Raw genomic sequence first — 8996 nt, 5'->3', positions numbered from 1 at the left:
CCCTCCCGGCCGACCCCGCCCCCCTCCCCCCGGCCCCGTCCCGCCCTGCCCCGCTCGCATTCTGTGGGCTTCTCCCACGCTCCCTGGCTGTGTGTGTGACGAGCCGGCGGCTGGGAGGGGTCAACTGCGCACGCCCAGAGCGCTGCGCTGAGAGTACTGGAGAGACCTTGGCTGTACTCCCGAAACTATGAGGCGCGGCATTCGGCGGGCTCCTTCCCGGAAGCGGAAGCTTGGGGGGCGGGCCAAGGGGGGCCGGGAGTCAGCGGCGGTTAATTCTTTTTATCGGGCGGTTTTACTTCCCTCCGTGTGGGCTTCCTTGAGGCTGCGAGAGATGGTCAGGTCCGGATCTCGATCGGGCCAGGTGAGGGCTGCGGACCTGAGGCGTCCACCATGGGGGTAGAGAGGGATTGAGGGGGTTCTAGTGCCGGGAGAAGTGCAAAACTCTGAAAAAAGTAAAAACAAAGACAATGCGGCGGCATTAAAAATGCTGAGAAAGGGGAGTTGGGGGGACACCCAATCTTAACATCCTAACAGCCGCTCGGTCCCTAGACGTATATTCTGTTTTAATCGTAGTAGTCCGCCGGAGTTCTGGCTTCGGTGTGGGGCGCGGGTTCGAGTCCAGCCTCCGCCCTGGGTGGAGGAACCTCTCCAAGGCTCAGTACATTGTCGCATCAAATCCAGGTTCTCGGCTTTTCCACCTAGTGCCGCTATTAGCTGGTCCTCCGTCACAATTGCTGGTTATTTTACCACTAGTAAAAACAAACGTCTCCCAATTAGTGCCCACGCCTTCAGCCTTACCTTTCTCAAATGCGTGCCCCTCGTAACTAAGTGGTTCACTTTTCTGCTTAAAAATTGACACGAACACTTTGGTTTCAAGGTAATAGTCTCAGTTCTTTGGCCTGTCAATACAGCCGTTTTTTGATCCCACCAAGTGCATTCCTTACCAGACCCCGCCTCCATTCCTGAAGTATCCAGCACTGTTCACCTGTTCTGCATGTCCTGGATGCCCCATGCCCCCTCATGCTTCCATGCCTTTGCACTTTCTTTTCTATCCGGCTTAGAATGCTCTTCTATTCCTGGTACCTCCACTCTCCATCTCCTCCTCAGCTCGAGGGCCACGTATAGAAGGCTTGCCTAGCACTCGTACATCCCCATTGTTTGGGTGCTCCTTGCCGCCCCTTTTGTGCTCTGGGCTAACCAGAATCAAACTGCTTTTCAGGCGAGAGACGTTGCCAATATGTTTACCTCCCTTATTACACAATTTATCTTTATATCCTCAAGGCTTTGGACAGCACCTGGCATATAGTAGATTTTCAGGTAATGAATCAACTATTTCTCAGAGACTCGCTTCCTAGAGTGCTTACTCCTCTTTAAATATATCCACCTCTCTTTCTGTTTTTTTAATCTCCCTTCATTTATCAATTCACCTATAATGCTGTCTTCCGCATTAATGTCAATCTTACGCTTTTTTTCAAGACCTGGCTCAAGACTTTTTTTTTTAAAGATTTTATTTATTTGACAGAGATAGCGAGAGCAGGAACACAAGCAGGGGAAGTAGGAGAGGGAGAAGAAGGCCTCCCGCCCAGCGGGGAGCCCGATATGGGGCTCAATCCCAGGGTCCTGGGATCATGACCTGAGCGGAAGGCAGACGCTTAACGACTGAGCCACCCCGGGTGCCCCTCAAAAGACTTTCTTCATGAGTACTTCCTGACCATCCTCACCCTTTTAGATCTTTCTCTTACATTGAGTAAACGCAAGAGTATGTGCAGTCAGAAAGGGGGGGAAAACATGGTTTTTGTAATCATGGTCACCTACAGATTCAGATTCCCAGTCTGCCACTACTGTGGTAGTGATATTAAGCAAAGTACTTTTTACTTCTCTAAGCCTCCTTTCCCTTAGCTATAAAATAGGTGTAAGTAGGTATCATTCTGCCTCAAAGAATTGGGGAGATTAAATGAGAGAACCTGGTAAAACATCTGTTTCACTCTTGGCATAAATATGCAACAAAATTTGGTCCCCTTAAAAACAGTTTACAACCATCTTAACGATAAGAATAGCTAACATTTAGGTAGCACTTGTGTGACAGATGCTACTCTTAAGTATTTTTACATAGTACACATAATTCATTTAATATTCATAATAGCCTTATGAGGTAGATACTATTATCATTTCCATTTTATAGATGAGGAAAGTGAGGAACGAAGAGTTCAAATAATTTTCCTGTCGTTACAAAACTCATTAGCAGTGCAGCAGGATTCAGACCTACAAAGCTGGTGCCAGAGTCCATTCTTTTAAACATTACACTATATTTAATCAGATGTATGACGTTGAACAAGCCTCCTTTCTGAAATTTAGGTTCTACTTCACAGAAATAATAAGTCATGGGGTGTGGATTAAATGGAAATGAAAGACTTTGGGATACTCTATTCTACAAATGTAATTTTATCTTGTACTTGTTGGTAGGAGATACAACTTGTAAGAAAAGCTTATATTTTTCTCAAATAGCAAAGAAAAATAGTGTAATGATAATACCCAGTGGAAGTAAATGTGAGATAAAACAAAATGATTGTCTCCTGCATTGTGATTTGAGGCACTCCTTTTGGAGAGTATTTTTGTAATTTGTGTCAAGGGCTATTAAATGAATAATGGCCTTTCACCAAATAAATAAGCTTTTAATCCTGACTATGAAAAGGCTTTTTTCTGTATATTGGGAGGTTTATTTCAGGCTTGTTTTTCAATTGTGAAAAATATGAAGCAAACCTAGGACATGTTATATTACTTCCACTCAAATACTGTACAACCATTAAAAGAAAATTTGAAGGTATGCTAATATGGAAACAGATTTAAAAATAAAACCATAAGATTTACTTTTTTGTAACTAGCTAGTCATTATGACTAAGTAAATAATTGATATGAAAAAAGATTAGAACACCCAGTAGCAATATCTAGTGCCTAGATCTTGGTTTCTAAATACCATCGTCCACTAAAAGGAACCATGACTTCATGGAGGAATGGTCAACTCCACAGCTGAAGCAGGAAATTATAAGATGAGCCTGGATACATCAAAATAAAAAGCATCTGCAGAGGAAAGGAAACAACAGAGTGAAAAGGCAACTTACGGAGTGGAAAAAAAGATTTGTAAACCGTCTGTCTACTAAAGGGTTAATATTCAAAATATATCAGGAACTCCTACAACTCAATAGCAAAAAACCAAATAACCTGATTAAAAAATGAGCAAAGGACTTGAATAGACATTTCTCCAAAGAAGATGTATAAAAGGCCAGTAAGCACATGAAAAGATGTTCAACATTACTAGTCATTAGGGAAATGCAAATCAAAGCCACAATGAGATAACACCTCACACCTTTTAGGATGGCAATTCTCATTGGCAAGGATATGGAGAAATTGGAACACTTATAAACTGTTGGTGAAAATGTAAAATGGTGCAGCTGCTATAACAAATAGCATAACGTTTCCTCAAAAAGTTAAAAATAGACCTCTTATACGATCTAGAAATTCTACTCCGGGGTTTTTATACAAAAGAATACAATTTTAAGGAGATATTTGCACTTCTGTGTTCATTGCAGCATTATTCATGGTAGCCAAGATGTAGAAGGAACCTAAATGTCTACTGATGGATGAATGCACACAGTGGAATATTATTCAGCCTTAAAAAAAGAAAAATCCTGCCATATGCAACAGGGATGAACCTTAAGGATATTATACTAAGTGAAATAAGCCAGTCAAAAGGACAGATACTGCATTATTCCATTTATATAAGGGATCTAAGATAGTCATAATCCATAGAAGCAGAGAGCAGAATGGCAGATGCCAGAGGCTGGAGGTGGGGGGATTTGGGGAGTTGCTGTTCAATGGATATAAAGTTTCAGTTATGCAAGATAAATAAGTTCTAGAGATCTGCTGTACAACATCATGCATGTAGTTAACTATATGGTATTGTGCACTTAAAAATTTGTGAAGAAAGTAGAACTCCTGTTAAGTGTTCTTACTACGATGAAAAAACAAAACCAAAGGATGAGCCCAGAGCACCTTGTTGCAGAAAGTAAGGAATTACTCAAAAAATAGTGGGGACATATTAAAATGATACAAGAGCCAGTTTGAAAAGACTACCACTGACAGAATCTGGGACAATGGAGCATCAAAATATTTTAAATAATGATGATAATGGATCATAACCCATTGAATAAAATAAGAATGAGTCCATACTTACAAACAAGGAAAAGTGCTTACCTAGAGTTGAATGCCAACTAATAAATGTAGAAGGAATGATGTAAGTTAGACAAGTCACCATTTCACAAACAAGTGGATTAAGGCAAGAATCATCAATGGGTGCTAAAACTACTGGGTGCAAGTCTAATGAATAGGAAGTCTGCATAATCTCAAAGTATCTGCCCATTAAATGCTTAATACAAAGGTAAAAATAGTAATCTTACAGTGAGAAACCTGGCAGACACCATCTTAAATAATCAAAGTTTACATCACCTATAATGGGAAAATTGATACCGTGTGCTTACTCATATTAAGACAGACAAAACTTCCCTTTTGTGGTATTTCTGCCAAAAATGTACAACCTCAATCTAATCATGAGGGAAAATCAGACAAGTCTAAATGTCCGGAGGGACATTCCACAACATAACTGGCTTGTATTTTTAAGATGTGAAGCTTATAAAAGCCAGTGAGTGATAACCCGAGGAACTATTCCAGATGAAAGGAGACTAGTGAGGTGTGACAATTCAATGCAACATATGATCCTGCATTGCACATGTACTAGCATTATTTTTGATAAAGGACAGTATTGGAATAATCAGCAAAATGTGAGTAAGGTATGTAATTTATAATACAGTATCAGTGTTAATTTCCTGGTTTTGATAATTATACTGTGATTATATAAGTGACCGTGTTCTTGGGAAATATTTAGGAATAAATATTTAATATCATACCTGCAACTTACCCTGAAATGGTTCAGAAAAACAATAATACTATTTGTATATATTTTTTTGTATTGTATATATTGTGTTAATATATATATTTTGAGAGAACATGGAAGATATAGTGAAATATCAACAGTTGGGGAATCTGGGTAAAGGTATACAGAAATTCTTTGTACTGTTATTTCAAAATAAAAATTACAAAAAAAAGTTTTGATGGAAATGTGCCATTATTATAGTTACTGTTGCTTTTATCCTGGGTAATTTTCATTACCTTGTTTTCTGTAATATAACCTCATGTATATTTTTTAGAGAAATATCATGTTATCCTACAATTATGCCATGTGTTTACCTCTGTATACTTTTTTTAAAATTTTGAAATAAAATAATTGTGGTAGTTGTTTTTAGACTTGGTCTAGAACATAGCAGCACCATGGTTTGGAATTTTATTATGATTCTGGCCAGAACACCAATATATGTATGTACCAACAGGAAAGACCCTAAGGATGTCATGCAGGGACCAGCAGAGCAACACTACATAGGGTCTTATTTCCTACGGTGTTGGTTCTCATTGCTGGCCTTATGACTCCATCATATCCCAGGTTATCTCAAGGAGAAGTGTAACTCTATTAACGCAGTTTTTAAAATGTGCTCTCAGTTGCATATAACTCCAGATAGTTTAATAGTTACTGCTGAAAGCTATCTTGGGATGAAATATGTAACATGTCAAGAGAAACCATAAATGTAACTGCCAACAGTGGTGACTACTTCTGAAGGGTGAAATGAGGGAGTGAGTAGGGAATTTAGCTTGTCCTTTAAAAATTCTATTTTAGGGACACCTGGGTGGCTCAGTCAGTTAAGCGTCTGCCTTCAGCTCAGGTCATGATCCCAGGGTCCTGGGATCGAGCCCTGCATTGGGCTTCTTGCTCAGCGGGGAACCTGCTCTCCCTCTGCCTGTCACTCCCCCTACTTGTACTCGCTCTCTCTCTCTGGCAAATAAATAAAATCCTTTTTAAATTATATTTTAAATAGAGATTATAGTTATCTGTTATTAAGATATAAGAAGGTATACCATGGAAAGTCTCCCTTCTTGCTCTGTCCCCCAGATTCTCATTTTCTCTCCCCAGAGGCAAACACAATGAACTTTTACTTGCCTAACTTTCAAGATAGTGGATGCACGTTAAAGCAAGTGCATTTTTTTCTTGTACACAAAAGGTAGCCCACTTATTTTACTTTTAATAATAGTAATTCAAATTGTTATTAATATTTAAAAATAATAATAAAATAAAATTGTTTTAAAAATATTGTTATATGAGTTTGAGAAGAAAGTAAGAATGAAATGTAGATAATGAGTTTTCATGGGCTGGTCTTGTCAGGCATTCTAAATAATGTGGATAAATAGAATCAGAGTTATGAACTCTATGCTGTATGTTGAATTAACTTTATGTTTTGAAGACTTGGGGAATGTAGGACATGCTCAGATTGAATATAGTCCAAACTTAACTCTAGTAGATACTTCTGGTTAAAATAATACCTCAGTTTCATTTTCAGCTTACACAGATAGAAGGAACAAATATATGTGCTGTTTGCTTGACATTTTATGTAGAACAAACTATTAATAAGAGTTCAATTGTAATTATGGATTTATAGGATATATCACATTTATAAAAAATTAATAACATGCTATATACATCAAATGGAATATTATTCAGCCTTAAAAAGGAAGGAAATTTTGACACTTGCTACAAGACATTAGGTGAAGTGAAATAAGCTAGTCACAAAAGGAAAAATACTGTATGATTCCACTTATATGAGCTTCCTAGAGTAGTGAAATTCATAGAGACAGAAATTAGAAGGGTGGTTGCCCAGGGCTGGGGGCAAGAGTGGGTGGGAAGTTAATGTTTAATGGGTACGGAATTTCAGTTTGGCAAGATGAGAAGATTCTGGAGATGGATGGTAGTGTTGGTTACACAGTGTGGATTTATTTAATGTCACAGAACTGTACACTAAAAAATGGCTACAATGGTAAATTTTATGTCATGTTTTTACCACAAAAAGAAAGGAAACAACATTTCAGGTTTTGTCAAGACAGCCTACTGAGAATATAATAGAACAATATTTTTATATTTACTATAACATAATGCATTGTATCATAGGTGTTATCTTCAGGAAAACACACCGGACCTGCTAAATTAACAAATGGAAAGAAAGGGTAAGTACTTAAAGAAGTTTACAACTTCAGAAAATCTCAAGAAACATTTCAGGTCTTCGGGCTGCACTAAATTTTGCCTACCCCAGAAAACTAGGTGGGTCTCTACCTTCACAGACTCTGGGGAGGAACCTTCCATATCTACTCATGTTGATCATTTTAGTGTTTAACAGCCCTTATAATCATTATAAAATCCTATTTAAGTCCATTTTATGGACAAGCTTTCTTATCCAACCTTTGCTGGGAAGAAAATGACTACTTATTAATATATTTTGGAAAAAAAATTTTGTAGTATTTGTGAAAATATGAATGAACTTGTTTTCTAGGACCCATTTAAGAAAGATACCACGTTTTAATGCAGATTCTGGCTATGCTATCCATTCTGATTCAGAAAGTCAGGTAAGATTAAACTGAATAGATACAATATACACTATTATAATTAATTTTCAGGTTAAAAACTAAGAATTGGGAATAAAAATTCAGAGGTAAAGTATTGAAGGCTTTTCGCTTTAAAATATTTCTGCCAATAATAAATTGCTTCTGAAAAAAGAAATTTTAAAACTACGTAATTTGTTTTTTTTTTTTTCCTCTGCACTAAAATTTTGTCTATGCATTTCTAAATGGCTTTCTCCTTACAGACTGAAACTGTACAAGGGCTTGATGGTTGTGCTTCTTTGCTGCAGGACATTTTGAGAAATGAAGATTCAGGTTTTTTAATTTTTTAAATACCTCTTTGCTAATCACCTTTTCTCAAATAATTGTCTTAATGCAAATGAATTTTTGTTTCAATTATTAATAGGTTCAGAAATAGCATATTCAGAAAATAGATATAATCCCAGATCCTTAGAAGGCAAAAGATTTGGAGCTAAAAAGAAAGGACATGAAAAACATGTTCCTTCAGGAGTCCGGAAGGAAATTTGTAAGTATTTTTTTCTCTTTTTTATTTAAATATGATCTTTGGGGCTTCTGGCTGACACAGTCAGTGCAGTGTGTGACTCTTGATCTTGGGATTGTGAGTTCGAGCCCATGTTGGGTATAGAGATTACTTTAAAAATAAATAAAATCTTAAAATATATATATAATCTTTAATTCTGAGGGTTTTGATAAATTATTGGGAGTATGCAGTTGGTCTTTCATTTTAATATGTGGGTTATTCAGGTGTGTATGTGTGTGCTTATGCTTCTCTTTCTCTATTCTGCTTCTAACTACTGGGTAGTTACTTTGTTTACCATCACTTTCCCAAGAAGAAAAGTAGAAAAAGTGACAGACTGGGTTTTGTAGAAGAAAAGTTCAAACTCAGAATGACATTTATGAGGTATATATAGAGTTATCTTTGTTCTCCTTGCCACTTAATTCCATAAATAACCACAAATTGGTTGTGTTTCATGTGCATACTTATACATACTAATTGTTTTAAAGTCATTTTATGTGTATATATTGTAAGTAGGTTTATTACTCAACTTTAAATGCCAGGTTTAGGATTTTGTCTGAGGGCCCAGCGTGTAGATTAAGTACACTTTTATTCTTGCATTCAAAGCTCTGATTTTTTTTTTAATGGTCCAAGTATCAGAATTGTTACAGAGTTTCCTGTCTCTCTTATTCTATTTTCCCCTGAGAGCATGAACTGGACAAGGAGCAAGATGAAAGAGTTTTATTAGATTTTAGAAATAACACCCGTAAAGAGGGGTCTTGTAATTGTAGGAGAGAGTTTACAGATACCATTTAATAGAGATTTTAAAGATGTGGTAAAAATAATTTTTGACTGGAGAATGTACACAATTCATTAACTACTTTTAAAAGAGAATTTGAGGTGATTTTCTTTAGGGGGTGATAGTGGT

The 8996-nt window shown here is 37.2% G+C and overlaps 1 protein-coding gene across 1 annotated transcript in view; it reads left to right on the top strand.

Moving 5' to 3' along the window:
- Positions 1 to 268: 268 nt before the first annotated feature.
- The window catches only part of CCDC14 (coiled-coil domain containing 14), a 48560-nt gene continuing 39832 nt past the window's right edge, over positions 269 to 8996 (top strand). The window contains exons 1-5 of the mRNA XM_032406151.1: positions 269 to 361; positions 7106 to 7161; positions 7485 to 7557; positions 7797 to 7866; positions 7958 to 8077. Coding sequence (XP_032262042.1) covers positions 332 to 361; positions 7106 to 7161; positions 7485 to 7557; positions 7797 to 7866; positions 7958 to 8077 — 349 coding nt within the window. The 5' untranslated portion in view covers positions 269 to 331. The remainder of the gene's footprint in view (positions 362 to 7105; positions 7162 to 7484; positions 7558 to 7796; positions 7867 to 7957; positions 8078 to 8996) is intronic.

Source organism: Phoca vitulina, unplaced genomic scaffold (genome assembly GCF_004348235.1).
Source record: "Phoca vitulina isolate PV1807 unplaced genomic scaffold, GSC_HSeal_1.0 scaffold8, whole genome shotgun sequence".
NCBI classification, from domain to species: Eukaryota; Metazoa; Chordata; class Mammalia; order Carnivora; family Phocidae; genus Phoca; species Phoca vitulina.
The sequence above is the reverse complement of the archived record's forward strand: the minus strand, read 5'-3'. Positions and strand labels throughout refer to the sequence as shown.